This window comes from Dipodomys merriami, unplaced genomic scaffold (genome assembly GCF_024711535.1).
Source record: "Dipodomys merriami isolate MVZ:Mamm:240054 unplaced genomic scaffold, mDipMer1.0.p SCAF_2, whole genome shotgun sequence".
Taxonomy (NCBI): domain Eukaryota; kingdom Metazoa; phylum Chordata; class Mammalia; order Rodentia; family Heteromyidae; genus Dipodomys; species Dipodomys merriami.
The window spans coordinates 79,491,960-79,509,994 of record NW_027203381.1 but is presented as its reverse complement, the minus strand read 5'-3'; the positions used below and the strand labels follow the sequence as shown (position 1 = coordinate 79,509,994).

Here is an 18,035-nt window from a genome sequence, read left to right as displayed (position 1 = left end):
TTTATTACAATGAACATATATTACTTCTATGTTTGTAAAAGCAGTTTCTCAAATCTAACTGAGAACTAACCCCATAAAACCTTAGCAAACTGTCTAATTTCTCTGCCATATTCCTATACCAAAGGGGCTATTATTGGAAATCGCAGCAAATTGTTTTTGTCTACATATGTAGTATTGTTGTAAGGAGAAGGTGAATCATTATCTACCCAGTATCTCGAAGTTCTTTGTACGTGTGGCAAAATAGAAACAGAATCATTTAATGAGGTAGAAATAGCAACGGTTGGGTATGAAGCTGGAGCTGAAAGTTTTTCTGATTTGCAGATTATTGACCTTGTATTTAACTATACTGTATCCCATACAGGAAGATTGACAGATGACTTACACAGATAATTCTTAGAGCTTGACTTTGAAATTTGGGGAGATTTTTGTTACGTTTTTTTTTTTTTGGGGATCCAGTCGTGGGGCCTGAACTCTGGGCCTGGGCGCTGTCCCTCACCTCTTCAGCTCAAGGCTAGTGCTCTACCACTTGAGCCCCAGCCCCACTTCTGGCTTTTTCGGTGCTGAGGAATCGAACCCAGGGCCTCAGGCATGCAAGGCAAGCGCTCTACCACTGAGCCACCTTCCCAGCCCCTTGTTACAGTTTTTATTCTGTATTGATGGGGCTAATTATAGAAATAATGAGTAATCCCTGTCTACATGTAAGTCATTAAAATTTCATGTTAGATTTCTTTTCAGCATTTTATTTCAGCAGTCTCAAATTTCTAGCTGTCTTTTTTTTTTTTTTTCATTTTGATTGTCTTCTAAGTTAAAGTCAGGTAAGTGTGGGCCCTATCTGAAAAGCAAACTGAAAACAAAACTAAAAATAAATGAAAAACAAAAAGGACTGAGGTGTGAATCTAGTGATAGAGTTTAAGGCCCTGAATTTAAAACCCAATACTATAAAAAATAAAATATGAAAAGAGCTTATGTTTATGTACTATGGCACTGAAATTTCAGATTAGTCACTCATGGTGGACTGTTGGTGATTCTGAGAATTCTCTCAGAGAACTGCAGTGTAGACAAGACAGGTTAGTACATGTAAGGTGCTTAGCACAGTGCTATGGTCAGTACCGTGTAAGTTTGAGCAATTCTAGCTAATGTTTCCAAGGATGTGTGAGAGGTGATCAGGTACTGCTTTATTTGTGGCCAGTAGTTTACAACATCATTATTATAAATGTAGCATTCCTTTGGGCATTGTTTAGCTTTGGAAAGTACTTTTCAGGAGGATTTCCTATTCTTTTAATATGTGGCATTGGGAATAGGTTGTAAATATAGCAGTCCTTATCCTGGGGAAGCTGGAGTTAACTTGACATATCCAGGATGCACACTAGTGAGTGCTGCAGAAATACACCCATTGCTGATGTACTATTTACTATAGATTTGAGCTTTCTAAGACAGGACCTTCTAATTACTACGGTAGATACCATCCTGTAAGTTTCAGCTTTTGTTCCAGTTAAGTATTTCTGTGTCTTTTGGGTTTTAATTGAAAATGATCCTATGTACTTAACCATGTGTACCTAAGATATATAATTATTATGGTACATGTATACAATTCTAATTTGGGGTTTTAATAGCATCCCAGAATATATTGGTCATTTTTTTCAGTTTTCTTTTTCTATTGTCAAGGTGATGCACCAAGGGGTTACATAAGTAATGTAATAAGTACATTTCTTGTCAAACTTGTTACCCTTTCCCTCATTTTTCTCCTACTTTCCCTCCCCTCACTTCCCAACCCCCAAGTTGTACCAATCATTTTCAACAATATGTTGGTCATTGTAATCACATTTGAAAATCATTTTGTACCAAACAAAATAAAGCACAAAAAATTGCAGGGGAGGGGGGAGGCAGGGAAGGGATGTGAAGGGTAAACAAAGGAGGAGGCTGCAATGCTTGGTAAGAAATGTATGCGTTATCCTGCCCATGTAATTGTAACCCCTCTGTACAGTATGTTCACAAATAAAATTAAATTAAATTAAAAAAAAATTCCAAACCTTAAAATTGCCTTTCATTAATTTCTTTTCTCCTTTGGTCTATATTTTTGCTTGTCTAGAAAATGTTCCTGAGAAAGACCTTAAAGGAAGACTTTATATCAACCGTGTTTTCCATATCAGTGCTGAGAGAATGTTTGAGTTGCTCTTCACTAATTCACGCTTTATGCAGAGATTTGCCAATTCTAGAAATATAATAGGTTGGTTCTTTGTTCTTACCTAAAGATGAAAATATTTCTCTTATCCTTAGAGAGTTGAGGCTATCTATATAAACTGACTTACATAGTTGTAAAAATTAGACATACTTTGATTTTATTTTGGTGATCTATAAAGTAGCAGTTAAATGCTTGGTCAGATTCTCATGTGACCAGTAATTAGGTAGATACTACTTATAGTTCAGTCAGACCTTGTAAAAAGTAAAACTATATCTGTTCAAATTGTACATAATCCAGTTGGATTGAACATAATTCAACAGGGTGGAGTAATAAATAGGAACAACCACTTTGCCAAATGGTTTGGCCATGTCTCCTAAAGCTGTGAATTCTCACTTAGCCGCCCTACTCCTAGGTGTGGCCATTAGAAGTGGGCACATATGAACTCAGAGTGACATCTACCAGTGTTTAGGGTAGTGGCTTATTGTGGCCACAAACCTACAACATTTCACACATCCATCAGTAGTAGAATTGTGTCAATTTCCACAAAACTGTATATAATTCAACAACAGACTACTGTTGCTCATAATCATGAGTAAATCACATAGACACATGTGAAGCCAAAGAAGTCAGCTCCAAGAGCTCATGCTATGTAATTTCTTTATACAGGTTTTAAAGATGAAACTAATTTTCTCAGTATGACTTTTTTTCAGATCTACCCATTTTCCTCCAAATGACGTAATTTCATTCTTCCTGATGACTGCATAATATTTCATAATCCATTGTGTATCAGTAGATAGAGAGATAGGTAGAAAAAAAAATCCATTTGTCCATTATGGGGCATCTGGGTTGTTTCCCTAATTTGGCTATTGTGAACAGTACTGAAGTAAACAAAGTCATGCAGGTGCTTTTGTTATATCCTATCATGTAATCCTTTGGATAAATGTCCAGAAATGGAATGGCTAAATCATAGGGTAGTCCTATGTGTAGTTTTTCTTTTTTGAGGAATCTCCATACAGATTTTCCTTAGTGATTGCCCTAAGTTACATTCCTACCAGAAGTGTGCGAAGGTTCCCTCTTCTCCACATTCTCACCAGCATTTGTTATTGTTTGCATTCTTATTAATGACCATTCTGACTGGAGTAAGATGGAATCTCAATGCTGTTTTGATTTGTTTTTCTCTCATGACTAGGATATTGAGCATTTCTTCATATATTTATTGGTCATATGTACTTCTTTCGAGAAGTGTCTGACTCCTTTGCCCTTTTATTAATTGCGTTATTGCTTTTTGGGGTTTAGATTTTTACGCTCCTTGTACATTTTGATTATTAAGCTCTTGCAAAGATCTCCCATTATTTAGGCTGTCTTTTCAGCTGGGAAACTAATATCTTTTTTGGGGGGGTCCAGTTATGGGGCCTGAACTCTGGGCCTGGGCGCTGTCCCTCAGCTCTTCAGCTCAAGGCTAGCGCTCTACCACTTGAACCACAGAGCCTCTTCTCGCTTTTTTCTTTTTGCTTATGTGGTACTGAGAAATCGAACCCAGGGCCTCATGCATGCAAGGCTCTACCACTGAGCCACCTTCCCAGCCCCATCTTTTTTTTTTTTTTATTGTTAAGATGTTGTATGGAGGGGTGAAACTAACATCTTTTGCTGTGCAGAAGATTTTAAGCTTGGGCAATTCATTTGCTAATTCTATTTGCTGAACCCCTAGAATTCTACTCAGGGAGTTCCTGCCTACGTCAGTGAGATCTAGTGTTTCTCCTACTCCATGTTATACTGTTTTTATTTTGCCACAAAATTGCGTTTGTTGTCTGAATCATATTTGGTTTCAACATGGATGATTGTATCCACGATTTGATATCATAAAAATATTTTTTAACAATGGGTTTCTGATTAAGTCCAATAGACACATCATAAGGTAGATAGACCTAAAATTAGTCAGCTTTTCCCCAAAGGAGAATCTACTCATAATTGCAAGTTATAATGCTGCTCTTGGGACCTTTTCCTGAGCATCAAACTTGTATATCTTTTTTGAAAAAAAAAATTGGTGGTACTGGGATTTGAACTCAGGGCTTTGTGCATGTTAGTAAGCCACTCTACCACCCCCTTGAATTCCATTTGAAGACATGGCTTCAAATTTCTAGAATTGATTTGTTTCCTGTTGGCTGTGATTAGATGTAGTATCTACCCCTTGGACTGTCGAATCTTCAGGAGATCAACTGAGAACCATGACCTACACTATCATCCTTAATAATCCACTCACGGGGAAGTGTACTGCTGCCACTGAAAAGCAGGTATGTCTCTTTCAGCAGTATTCCAGAAGACTATGTGTGGGCAAAAGAAAGGATGTCTATTGGAGAGGCCAGTTTATAACACAATTTCAACCAATAAGTAACAAATAAGTGACAAGAAAAAGAAGGGGAGAAACATTTATAGGATGAAAGAGATGAGACTTTCAAGTCCTAAAACCATAATCAACTTTACCCTAGTTAAACAAACCACCTGTTTTTTGAGTTTTGGGACATGATTTTGGTTTTCTTTTTTTTTTTTTTTTGGTCAGTTGTGGGGCCTGAACTCTGGGTCTGGGCACTGTCCCTCAGCTCTTCAGCTCAAGGCTAGTGCTCTCCCACTGGAGCCACTACGCCACTTCTGGCTTTTTCTGTTTGTGTGGTGCTGAGAAATCGAACCCAGGGCCTCATGCATGCAAGGCAAGCACTCTGCTACTGAGCCACCTTCCCAGCCCTGGGGAATGTTCTTATGTGTAATAATGATATTATAATATCATTAACTATTTTGTTTTGTGTCATTGGGGGTTGAATGTAGGGCCTTATGCATATTAGGCAAGCCCTTGTATTACTGATCTACATCTTCAGCCTTAAAGAATATGTTAGGTATTATATTTTTTGTTTTGGTTTTTATTTTGGGTCCGGTCGTGGGCCTGAACTCTGAGTCTGGGCGCTGCCCCTCAGCTCTTCAGCTCAAGGCTAGCGCTCTACCACTTGAGCCATAGCACCACTTCTGGCTTGTTTTTTTGCTTATGGGTGCTGAGGAATCGAACCCAGGGCCTCAAGCATGCAAGGCAAGCGCTTTACCACTGAGCCACCTTCCCAGCCTGGTATTATATTTTTTGTGTCAGTACTGTGCCTTGAATTAAGGACCTGAACACTGTCTTTTAGCTTTTTTTGCTCAAGGCTAGTGCTCTACCACTTGAGACATACCTTTGTTTCCAGCTTTTTCTGGTTAATTGGAAATAAGTTGCACAGACTTTTCCTGCCTGGGCTGGAGTTGAACCACATTCCTCAGATCCCAGCTTCCTGAGTAGTTAGGATTCAGAGTGAGCCACTGGCACCCAGCTCGCATTAGTTACTTTAAAAGAGATATACTGAAGAATTAATAAAGAGATATGCAGAGGTTTTATGGGAAAAGCTAATTGATGCCTGGGGTGAAACACGACCCGCAGTAGTTATTGGTATTGAAAGTAGTTGATAAGCTCATGAGGATTATGTTCATTTTTTTCATTGTAGATTTAGTAAGGAACTTATAAAATCTGACAGGATTATGTCAATGGGGAAGGCCACATTACTAGATGTCTGGTAAGATAGGAAAGATGATTTTTTTTTTTTTTTTTTTGGCAGTCGTGGGGCTTGAATTCTGGGCTTGGGCGCTATCCATGCACTCCTCAGCTCTACTTCTTGAGCCACAACGCCACTCCGGTTTTCTAATGGTTTATTGGCCATAAGAGTCTCACAGACTCTTCTGCCCAGGCTGGCTTTGAATCATGATCCTCAGATCTCAGCCTCCTGAGTAGCTAGCATTACAGGCTGAGCCACTGGTGCCCGCTAATGATGAGTTCTTAAGACGTAAACATAACTATGGAACTCTCCTCTATGATGCCCAGCGGGGCACATTCTTAGAGTGCTTTATGTTTGGCCAATTCAGAAGTATAGTACAGATTCCTATTAACATGTGCGCTCTTGCAGTTTTGTTCATCAATGTTAAAAAGGATGGCATTTCTTAGAAGAGTTTGGTATTTTTGGTATAGGAGACTCTTCGATAACTATGGGAACCTTTTTGGCCTAAGGAGGATAGGTAGAAAAGTAGTTGTTACCATAAGAAAGGTTTAGGTATTAGCTACTTAGGTTGTTTACAGAAAGTGATATATGGTGTCTTGTTACCCCCACTTATTTGTTTTGAGGGGCAGTACTGGCGTTTGACTTCAGGACTGTGTGCCTGATTGGCAAGTGTTCTGCTATTTTTTATGCATTATTTTTGAGATAGTCTTGCTTCTTGCTGAGGCTGTGTATGCCTGGGCTTCGATCTGCCTATTTTAGGCTTTCCATTATAGCTAGAATAACAGGCATGCACTCCCATGCCCAGCTGTCAGTTGGGGAGGGGTTGTGTGCATTTTTCTGCCTGGTCTGTCCTGGAACTGTGAACCTCACTTTCTCAACCACCTAAGTAGTTCAGATTATAGGTGCAAACCTCTGACACTTGGCAACTTCTGTGCTTTTTTTTTTTTTTTTTTTGGTGAAGTTTGGTTTTGTGAAACTTGGATGCATTTTGGGTGAAGTGCTTATATTGTTCATTGATTTTTGAATTTTTTAAAAAAGTTTTTATGGTGCTGATGAATCAAACCTAGGACCTTACCCATGCTAGGCAAGTGTTCTACCATTGAGTTATACCCCTAGCCCTTTGAGTCTTGAATTATTAGCTTCTTTTTAATTTGCAACTTTCATAAACTAATAAATATGAATGAATAGATATTATGATTCTTTTCCCTTGTCTATGTCTAAGCGAATATTCACTTGTATAATGAAATGGCAAGAGGTAGCATATATATATATTTCTGTACATATCTACTTTTTCAGTTCCTAGGCAGCACAGCCTAGGACCTGGAGGGTCTTTCTGCTAGCTTAGTAATAGACTTCTCATATTTTTTGTAATTTCTTAGAAGCCATTATAGTATATAAGTTTAACTTGCCAAGAAACATAAAATATTTAAATTGTACATGCAAACATTTCAATCATGTTTTGGCAGACACTCTATAAAGAAAGCCGGGAAGCACAATTTTATATAGTAGATGCAGAGGTTCTGACACATGATGTCCCCTACCATGATTACTTCTATACCCTGAACAGATACTGCATCATCCGATCTGCAAGACAGAAATGCAAGCTGAGGTAAGCTGCGAAAAATTAGTGAGTTATGCCTTCATAACATTATTCCTGAATTGTTAGCCTTTACTCAACATAGCTTTTGTATGCATCTGTGTGCACTACCACTTAAGGCACAGCTCCACTTCTGTTTTTTTGGTGGTTAATTGGAGATAAGAGTCTCATTGACTTTCCTACCTGGGTTGGCTTCGAACAGCAGTCATCAGACCTCAGCTTCCTGAGTAGCTAGGATTATAGGAGTGAGTCATTGGCAACAAAGCTTTATTTCTTGCTTTATATCAGTATGGTCAGAAGATGGGTGGGATGCCAGTTGATTGGAGGCTTTGGCATCCTGGAGCTACATAATTTAGAATAAGTATCACTCACTGCCATAGAAAGAGAAAGCTATGGAAATGTGCTCACATTCCCATTGGTCATAACCTGTCACATGACCCTGTTTAAAAGTAGGGGTGGAGGAGCATATGGTGAGTAGAAGTTGACTCAGCTGCAGTGGGATATAAGGCATGTTGATTTATTAAAGAGTAATGGCCCATTATATGTTTGACCTATTCTTGGTTAATTTAACTTTCAATTAGTATGTGACCAGTGGAGGTATTTTTATACTGAATGTTTCAGACAGTTAGCATTTATTTGGGTCCTACTTGCTATTTAAGAAAGAAAATTCAGAGCTAGAAAAGGAAATAAAATAGCAAGTACTTAAAAGGAAAATTTGATGAAATTATAAGCAGCTCACAATAGTTTTTTTAAGGAGTCATTATCAGCAAACAAATTTTTATAACCTTAATGAATTTGAATCCTTTTGGTTTTCCCTGGAATGTTATCCTACCTTTAATTGCAATACTAATATAACTGAAGTATATCTTTAAATAAAGAGTCTTCTTCCTTTCTGATCCTTTTAGAGTTTCCACAGATGTGAAATACAGAAAACAACCATGGGGCCTTGTCAAATCTTTAATTGAGAAAAATTCCTGGGGTTCATTGGAGACCTATTTCAAACAGCTTGGTTTGTAAAGTTTTCAATGCATCTGTTTTAATCAAGATTGCACTTACTAACAAACTGGATTGATTCTCAATTTAGGTTCATAGCAGGACCCAGTAGATAGTGTTGGAATGACTCACTAAAGTGGTTTCAATTTCCCTTGCTCTAGAGATTGAGCAATTTTAAAACTTCCAATTTTGATGGGTCTAACAAACACTTATATAATGCTGTATTATATTCAAACATATAATAAAGCCTTATGTGCATTATTAATATTTATGAATATTTCATACTCATAACAATTGTGTGAAGTAGTTTTTCCATGTTAGTACAGAAGAGATTGAAACACAACATATAGTTAAGTGACTTTCCTAAGTTCACCCAGTTCAGAGCTGCCGTACTCTGTATCTCCGCAATCAGTCAGGACACCGACTGCAGTAAGGGATTGCTTAACACCTTTGTGATCACTAGGATCTGAAGAGTAAAGGCCCCATACCTGCCTTCTTGGATGCACCTTCCGTGGGCATATGCAGATCCACTGGGCATCCACTGGATGGATGCCTAAGTATCAGTGGGGAAGTGATGCAGATGTTTTCTTTGGCTAGTTCTTTTTATACACATGAGGAAATGACTTACATACATGAAAATTGTTTTAGTTGAAGAAAAGCTGCAGGTCATTCAGTTTAGGATAAATTAAAGCTTTACCATTTAGCTTGTTGATTATTTTCTTAGCCTTCGCCCTTTGGCCATGTCATTATCGATGGCTGTTTCCTTGTGCAAGTGCAAAGAAAATGAAACTCAAGAATTAGTCTGACCACTAGAAAAATGAACTTTGAATTAAAAAAAAAAAACACTGAGTGATAGCAAGCATGAAGTCCAGAATTCAATCTCCACTGCCCACAAAAATAAAATTACATATAATTAGGTGATAAAATTGTTGAAATAAATGACAAAAATATGGATTTTCTTTACCTATACTTCCTTTCTTGCAAACGTCCATTGGCAATTGGAACTTTTGTACCCTACTCCTTCCTTTGAGCAAGACAAGTATCACAACCTAACTTAGAAATCTTTCTAATGATCCCATGTAAGTGGGTAGACTGTAGACTATTTCCATAAATGAAAGCATTACATTAATATTTGATACAGCACATGGCAAATTTGCACTGATGGTCCCATCATTTATTCATACACATTCTTCCTAAAATAATAAACCTTATTTCAGGGTCATTGTACTCTCCCAAGCTTTTCATTAAGAGTAAAGTTTGAATCTAGGCCATAAGAACCTAAGGAATAATTAACGTTATCCGAGATTAAACAAACAATAAAATGCTTGTATCTTATCATTGAGATGATTCCCCTATATCTAATTTCCTTCTTAAGAGTCAGATTTGTTATTGGAAGAATCTGTGTTAAATCAGTCCATTGAGGAGCCTGGAAAACTCGGCGGGCTCAGAAGGAGAAGGAGAACATTCAACCGAATGGCAGAATCAGTTCCTAAGCTTTCTTCTCAGCGTTCATCTGGAGATATGGGCTCGGAGGCCAAAGGCAATCCAGGTAGCTGTTACTGCCTCCTCCATCTGTTATTACCTGGGTTGTGAACAAATCAAATAGCTTAGTTGTAGGAAGCATAAGGTGCCTCTTGTTTATCAGATAGGTCCTTTAAAGAGGTCTGCCTTTCACCCCTTCTTTTTGGTCATCTTTATCATACCCTGAGTTCCTTAAAGACTACTACTACTATAGAAAAATAAAAAGGAGATTGAAAATGGCAGGTGTAGGGCAATAATATTGTTTTAGTTGCCCTACACAGCATTTTAAAAATTGAATGTTTTCAATAGTCTTACATCCAACAGCCCTGTACCCAAATCTTTTCATATAGCACTGATTGGAATAGCATTCCCTTACAGCTGCCCCTTAGACTGTTGGTGCTCCCCAGCTGGCCTCTGTCCCAACACACACCTTTCTCCCCATACTCCCTGTTAGGGCCAGCTCAGGAAAACTGGGAAGATGGAACTTGGCTTTTATTATCCCGACTTGCAATTTTGAAGACATTTTACTTTTTATTCACTGTAATGCCCACTCTCTCTGAGCTATAAAGCTGTCACACCTTCTCCACCTGTACATTACCTTTAGGTTATGTCTTAGCTTAAATATGTTTACCCACAGTTTGATTAGTGGCTCTTTAATTTTGGAATTTAAAGCTTAGGCAACAGTGACTGGTGAGGAAAATGTTTAAAAGAGAGGTACTGGATATAAACCAGCTCAAGAACGATTTGTAGAGATAGTACTTGGCTATCTATCATACATGATGCATAGAATCTCTTACTCGAGTAAATGAATTTGTAATATACTCCAATTCAAAGGATTTCTATAAGTTTTCTCACTGTTTGTTTCATACTATGCTAGAATATTAGAAATCAAAAAAGGGGTGAAGAGAATGTGCTACCTTAAGTTGTTTTGTCTTTAGAAATAAATTTTCTAGTTATTTTCAAGTAAATATTAAATTATCAGCATTAATTCAGTCTTTTGTGATCTTCAGGAAAGAAAAAGGAAGTGGAAAGCTATAACATTGCTCTTATTGTGGTGATGAGTTTTTTGTAAGTAATTTTTATGAATGCCTCCTTTGCTTGTGTCTTCATTGACCTCTGACCAGCTCCCAATAGAATTCAGATGCGTTCGGGTAGAAATATAACCAATATTGGCCTACTAAATCAGCAGTCTTACAGGTTTTAGTCTGACAGATTTTTTTAAGCTTGTATGTACATCACTAAGTACATAAAAAGCCATCATTTTTATACAGAACTAAACACAAACCCATCATTTTTCTATATACTAACTATAAAAAATGGATATGGCATTTCAAATACAATAGCATTTACATGTCAGAGTACCTGAGCAATAGATCAGGGAGGGAGATTTCATATTACATGAATGACCACAAAAGAAAGATGTTCAGTTCAGGTAATCAGTGAAAGAAGTTTTCCATTATTAACCAGGTGTCACTGCTCATACAGGAACATGGGTTAACTCTAGGCCAGACAAAAAATGAATTTGTTCATTCCAAGTGTTGGTAAATCACACAATAAATAATATAAAAGTCCTATGTAAGATTTCTGATGTCTGATTTTCAGAATTGCATAATATGTACTGAACCAATGTTTTTATTTTTATTTATTTATTTATTTTGTCGGTTGCGGGGCTTGAACTCTGGGTTTGGGTGCTGTCCTTGTGCTCTTCAGCTCAAGGCGAGCACTCTACCTCTTGAGCCACAGTGCCACTTAACAGTTTTCTAGAGGTTTACTGGAGATAAGTGTCTCATGGACTGTTCTGCCCGGGCTGGCTTTGAACCGCGATCCTCAGATCTCAGCCTCCTGAGTAGCTAGGATTACAGGCGTGAGCCACCGGTGCCCGGCTCAGTGTTTTTATTTTTAATCAATTTTGTTTGTATTATCATAGGTTTTAATGAAATGTTCCATAAATGAACATATAAATGTTCATGTATATATGTGTGTAATATATATTCTATGTATTTATATGTATGTATGTATGTATCTGTCTGTCTGTCTGTCTGTCTCTACCTATCTTAGCTATTTATGCTGATAAAATCCCAGTGATATGTTTAACTTATTTGATCAGTTGTTCTTGCCATTTACTGGAGAATTTGCTAAAACGTAGATTTCTCAGCCCCAGTCCCAGGAAATGGTTTATTAGTAAGTCTTGACCTATGGATCCAGGCACCAATACTTTAAAACACACACCCCAGATCATTCTGATGCAAGTGTTCTGAGAGTAACAGGGTAAGAAATACTATGGCAATCATTTGAAATCTTAGGGAACATTATGGGGATCTACAGAGCCAGTTATATTTAGAGTGCTTATATCTACATGGCCCTATATGAAATTTAAGATAGTTCCAACCAAATTGATCATCTCAGTGTGATACATTATGTGTAGTCATATTTTGGCATAAAGTTATTGTATGAACTACTTTTTTCTTATAGATTTTAGGATATAGAAAATATTTGTGATTCCTTTGAGTTTTATTTTTAAAAGCCTTCAGTTTGCTATGACAATTTTCAGCTTCAAATACCAGGGTGTTTTTTTTGGCATTACTTGACAGAAATTTATACTCAAATATTGAAATGTTGATCAGTTCAGTGCCATAATAACTTCACAGATTTGATGTTTTTGTTACCCTTAATTTTTTTCTTAAATCCTTTTCTTGATGGATAAAGATGAATTATACGTGTGTGTGTGTGTGTGTGTGTGTGTGTGTGTGTGTGTAGATTGAACGCAGGGTCTTGAATATGCTATGCAGTTACTCTACTACTGAGCTTCACCTTTAGCTCCAATATACGTATCTATTTAAAGACAAGTAAATATTTTTTTGAGTTACTGGGTTTTTTTTCCTTTTTTATTGTCATTATAAAGGAGCTGTACACAGGGATTACAGTTACATAAGTCAGGGACGGATTATATTTCTTTTTTATTTCAGTTCTTTTCTTTTATTGTGAAAATACTGTACAGAGGCGTTACAATTACATGACCAAGGTAATGAGCACATTTCTTATCAAGCATTGTAGCCTCCTCCTTTGTTTCCCCTTCCCATCCCTTCTCATCTCCCCCTGTTCCCTCCCTCCAAGTATATTTCTTTTTGGACAGTGTCACCCCTTCCTTCATTCTCTCTCAGTTTTTCCGTCCATCCACACTCATAGGCAAGTAAATATTTTAACAGAATAAAATAAGTAGCAAGATATGATGCTACTTACGTATTTGCATGTGGGTGTGTCCACTTACTCACTTGAAAGGCTGTTGTGAAAACCAATACTGTACATTAAATTCATTTAGCATAAATTTTTGTATTTGACATCATTAGTGTATATTTAGGATTGATATTTTGTCCATGACAAGCAAGAAAAAAAGTATTGCTGAATAGTTAAAAAAAAAAAAAAGAAAATTTCAGTTTCTACTGGGAATAAGAGTTAGGTCATGATCTTCCTAAGATCAGCTCCATATCGATCTTCATTTCCTTTCTGAAATGCAGCATTATGGGTATGTAATTGCTTGAGCCAAAGTACCCAAAATAGATCTGAAAGCTTACCCGATAGATTTCTAAGCTGGTGGTCGCACAGCAACACTGGCTTGGATTGGAGCAAACAGAAAAGATTGTAGGAAACAAGCCCAACACATTCAAGGACTAATTTACTTTCCATCCTTTTCTTTAACATGCACATAATAATATAATAAAATGGGGAAAATTTAACAACTGAACAACATTCTAGATAACGTACATTTCTGAAGCTTTTTCATGTGTAAATAAATTTATAGTTTTTCCTTTTTTGATGAGGGGAGACAGATATGTTGAGACAAGGTCCAGCCTTTGCTGGGCCTCAGAGTCTTTATCTTCCTCTTCCTACCACCACTGGATTGCTGGGAGTACAGGGGTGTATTCCCCCACCTGGTTTGCATGTGTATTCTGCATTAGCAATGCACGAAGTCTGGATATGTATGGATTAACCAGGTTTCATTTGCTCTGTCTAGTTTGCTGTTTCTGGTTTTGTTGAATGTGACACTGTTTATGAAATTGTCAAAAATAGAATATGCTGCTCAGTCCTTTTACCGTCTCCATCTCCAAGAAGAGAAATCATTAAAGTAAGTAGCTCCTTCCCTATTGTTTTTTTAAACCACATTACTTCAACAGTTCTTCAGTTACAGAAAATCAAATTCCAGTTTCAGAAATTCTGGTCCGCTAACAACTATCCTATAGTCACAATGGCTTTTTTTATTTGTTTAATGTCATGCTTTGTTTGCAATTTGGGGATGCAATAAGTTTTGGAAATGAAAGATCAGAAGCTATACTTGATTTTGAAGATAATATTTTTCTTCCAGTTTGGTCTCTGATATGGTCTCAAGAACAGAAAATATTCAAAAGAGCAAAGATCAAGCCCATCGTTTAAAGGGGGTGCTTCAAGATTCCATACTGATGCTAGAGCAGGTATATAAACCTTTGCCTTACAGGCCCCGGCACCTCTAAATACATGTGACTGGGTTTCTCTGGTTGTGAGAGAATGTTTACTACATTATTTGCAGAAAGTTAATCCTCTCCACCCATCTGCTTTTTAAGTTTTATTTTTAAAGTGAAAATCACTTCATCACTTGAAAAGTGAAGTTTTGTTGTATAGGTCTGTTCAGAAAAATGGTGATCCTAGCACCTTCTGCCATTCCTTTCCCAATGACAATAAATACACTTAGGTTATTATTTTGTGGTTCTCTGTATTAACAAGCATGTATGTGAGTCTTCATGATTTTTCATTCTAAAAAAGGATGTAATTTTCTTCCTCACTTCCACTTTTGGACATTTCCGACTCCTATGATCCTCTCCATGAAGTTTAACATTAATTTTGGTTAGATGAATACTCAATGTTTGCTTTGTTTTGACCAAGTTAGATATTCAAATTGCTATGATGACCTGGCCTATGATTTGGGCAGTGTTTTGAATTCCCTATCAGTGTATTAATTGTGCCAACATTAATTATATAAACATTTTTATTTCCTAATTCTGTTTTAAAATCCCATCAAAAACATTATTCACTGATAGAGCCTTCTGACTGGCTCATTAGATCCTGAGGTTCTCTATGCTGGCTATACAGATATCGTGCCGGCATTCCTGGTGTCTTCTCTGCTTCCCATGTTTCTCTTCCTTCGTTTCCTTTTCTCTTTTTTTTCTTCTTTTTGCTATGTTGGGAATAGAACTCAGGGACTGAGGCATACTAGGCAGGTGCTTTACCACTGAGCTGGGTCCCAACCCTTATATTCTTTTAATGAAGCACACCTTTTTAAAATAGCTGCTTATGTTTGGAAGAGTTCAACTATCTGAAGAAAAAAAAATGCTACTTTTTACCTAGCTTAATGGTTTGGTGGCGGATAGAGTTCTAGATGGGAAGTAATGTTTCTTCAGAACTTGGAAGGCATTTCTTTTTTTTTTTTTCTTTTTGGCTTTCAGGGTTGATATTAGAATTTGGAGTCTATTGTCAGGGTTCTGAGTATGATTCTTTAGTGCTCTGTAATTCTGAGAACTTTCATCATTTGTATAGTTGGTGATTTCTGCCCTCCATGACTCTTCTGACTTCTTACCATTTCTATTATTTAGATGTCAGCTGTCATGATATGACAAAATACTGAGAATAACAAAGGATGAAAGACTTATTTAGGCTCACAGTTGGGATTTCAGGCTATGGTCATTTGGCCCTTGGCCTCATTGCTCTGGGGCTGGGATGAAGCTGGGTATGGGGTGGAGAGCATGCGGTGGATGGGAGCAAAGTTGAGGGGGAAAGTGGAAGGGGGAGAAGCTGACAGCCTATCTGAAAAATACACTACAGTCCTATTTCTTGGGAGCGTTGCTCAAGTGTAGCATGCTTGCTTACTGAGTACAAGGCATTGATTTCAAACCCCAGGAACCCCAAATAAAGAGGAGAAAATGAAAGGAATTTGGTGTTCTATATTGTTTGACTTAGGCTTTGGCAAAAACAAAAATTTATGATCAAACTGTGATCAAACACAGTTGTAAACTTTTGGCATAAAGCCAGAAAAATGTAAAAATCTGATTTTCAAATTTAATTTTCTTTGCAGCTTAAGAGCTCACTTATTATGCTTCAGAAAACCTTCGATCTACTCAATAAGAACAAGACTGGCATGGCTGTTGAAAGCTAGTGATCTTAAGACGAAAACATTGAAGATACCAGGAACTAAAACAAAACAGGATGAAGGATTTTAATTGTTATTATTTCTACTCTTTTCTTCTTGGAATTTCTAATGCCAGCATTCTTTTAAATAACATTTACTTGATAATTATTCTCTGATAGCTTCCCAAATCTATTCTTCTACTTCCTATGGATATTTTTAAACTGTGAATTTCTCCAGTGAACCATGAAATACATTCTGGTGTTGAAAATCTGTGATACAAAAAGAAAAGGAGACTCTCTTTGAATTGAGTAGTACAGCTTCTTTTCTATGGTGAGGCTTGAAGTTTTTAAATTTGTCTGTCAGCACTGAATGACCATGTTTTCCATAGATTGTGTTATAGTAGATACAAAAAAACCCCTCTTAATCATTATTAATTTTGAAGGATTGGTTTTTACAACATTATTAGGTTTGTATCTTGTAAATATTGTGATGTTTTATTTATTTAGCATGCAAATTTAATAGTTAAATCTTTTGAATCTGCATGTTGATAATTGTTATCAGAAAGATTCTTCAGCTATATGTATCTTTATGAGAGAAATGGTTATTTTTTTATTTAGACAGCAGAAGTGAGGCGATCTTTCTCATATATCAAAAAATAGAAGAAGCAATTTAGGGAAAAAATGTGTGGGACACTAGAGCTCAAAATGAAGAACCAGCTTCTTAAGTTATAAAACCAGAGTATGTTAAAATCTGGGCATTTAGTGACAGATCAAATACATCTTTGAACTAAGTTTAAATTCAGCTTAGCAGTCTTTCAAAAGAAAGTGATTTATCTTGTTGAAAATAATTTGTGTATTACTTTTAGCTATGTATTGATTTCATTCTTTATGCTTGTATGTATAATGTGTATATATTGTCTGTTCTTAGTTATACGTCAGATACAAACTTTATAGTTCTTAAAAACTTTTGGGAAATACATGTCCCAACGCAAGTTTATGGACTGATGTTGTGAGACATAAGCTGAGGCTTTTTTTGTTATTGTTTTGTACTTAGAACTGGGGCTGAACTCAGGGCCTGGACGTTGTCCCTTAGCTTTTTCTGGTCAGGGCTGGCACTCTATCACTTGAGCCACAGCTCCACTCCTGGCATTTTGGTGGTTGACTGGTGATGAGTCTCACAGACTTTTCTGCCTGGGCTGCCTTTGAACCTTAGATTTTGGCCTCCTGAGTAGCTAGTGGCTAGTGGATGCCCAGCTAATGGGCTCTGATAAAAAGGCTTTTTGTTTATGTCTCAATACATTATAGCTTATGAAAATCAGGACTTTGTGAACTGACTTGAAGTCAGACTTTTTCAAGAGTTAGGAAAAGTTCAGTGTGTATTGTTTTGTCCTCTTCCGGTCTCTCTGGCACACACACATATATTGTTATATAGTTTGAACAATTATTATCTTTAAAGTTTCCCAGTACCCGTATCACCAAAGCCCTGACATCACAGAAGTCATTTTTGAGATGTCTGTTTGGAATGAAATATTGACTTGGTCAGAAAGTAAATGGGTCTCTCCGGGTGAATTCTCAAACTAAGGATTCGATTTCATCTCCCTGAAGTTTGCATGGCGTGGGGGGCATTGGCAATTTTATGAAACAGAGGCTGTGAGCAAGAGTTAAATTCACAAAAATAATTATTTTTGTGGTTGCTCTAAAAAATGTGTACTTTGTGTCAGACCTCAAACACTACCCAACTTGCTTTAGAAATTAAAAAAAAATAAATACAGGAGCAGAAAGCAATTAACAATTTGAACCTGTTATGTTAACTATGTCAATAAAAACCAACATGTCTGAGTTATAATTTTCCTTTTTCTTCTGCTTAAAAACCCAACACCTCAGCACATCACCTTTCTATTAACAGTCACACAAACAAAAAGCCAACTAAAATGCCTAAGGCCGTGAAAATGTTGATGTGGGCCTACAATCTGTAAAATAAAATCCGAATCGGACGGAGGGCAATTTCGTTTCAGCACCC

At 37.0% G+C, this 18,035-nt stretch overlaps 1 protein-coding gene across 8 annotated transcripts in view; it reads left to right on the top strand.

Moving 5' to 3' along the window:
• The window catches only part of Gramd1c (GRAM domain containing 1C), a 67,451-nt gene extending 49,602 nt beyond the window's left edge, over positions 1-17,849 (top strand). For 7 of the 8 annotated variants that reach the window (XM_070030206.1, XM_070030208.1, XM_070030209.1 and 4 more), the window contains 9 exons: positions 2,090-2,227; positions 4,355-4,473; positions 7,218-7,360; positions 8,254-8,357; positions 9,717-9,890; positions 10,873-10,930; positions 13,875-13,985; positions 14,223-14,328; positions 15,963-17,849. In XM_070030206.1, coding sequence (XP_069886307.1) covers positions 2,090-2,227; positions 4,355-4,473; positions 7,218-7,360; positions 8,254-8,357; positions 9,717-9,890; positions 10,873-10,930; positions 13,875-13,985; positions 14,223-14,328; positions 15,963-16,043 — 1,034 coding nt within the window. In that variant the 3' untranslated portion in view covers positions 16,044-17,849. The remainder of the gene's footprint in view (positions 1-2,089; positions 2,228-4,354; positions 4,474-7,217; positions 7,361-8,253; positions 8,358-9,716; positions 9,891-10,872; positions 10,931-13,874; positions 13,986-14,222; positions 14,329-15,962) is intronic. The other variant, XM_070030207.1, reaches the window with a different exon arrangement.
• The last annotated feature ends 186 nt before the right edge of the window (positions 17,850-18,035 follow it).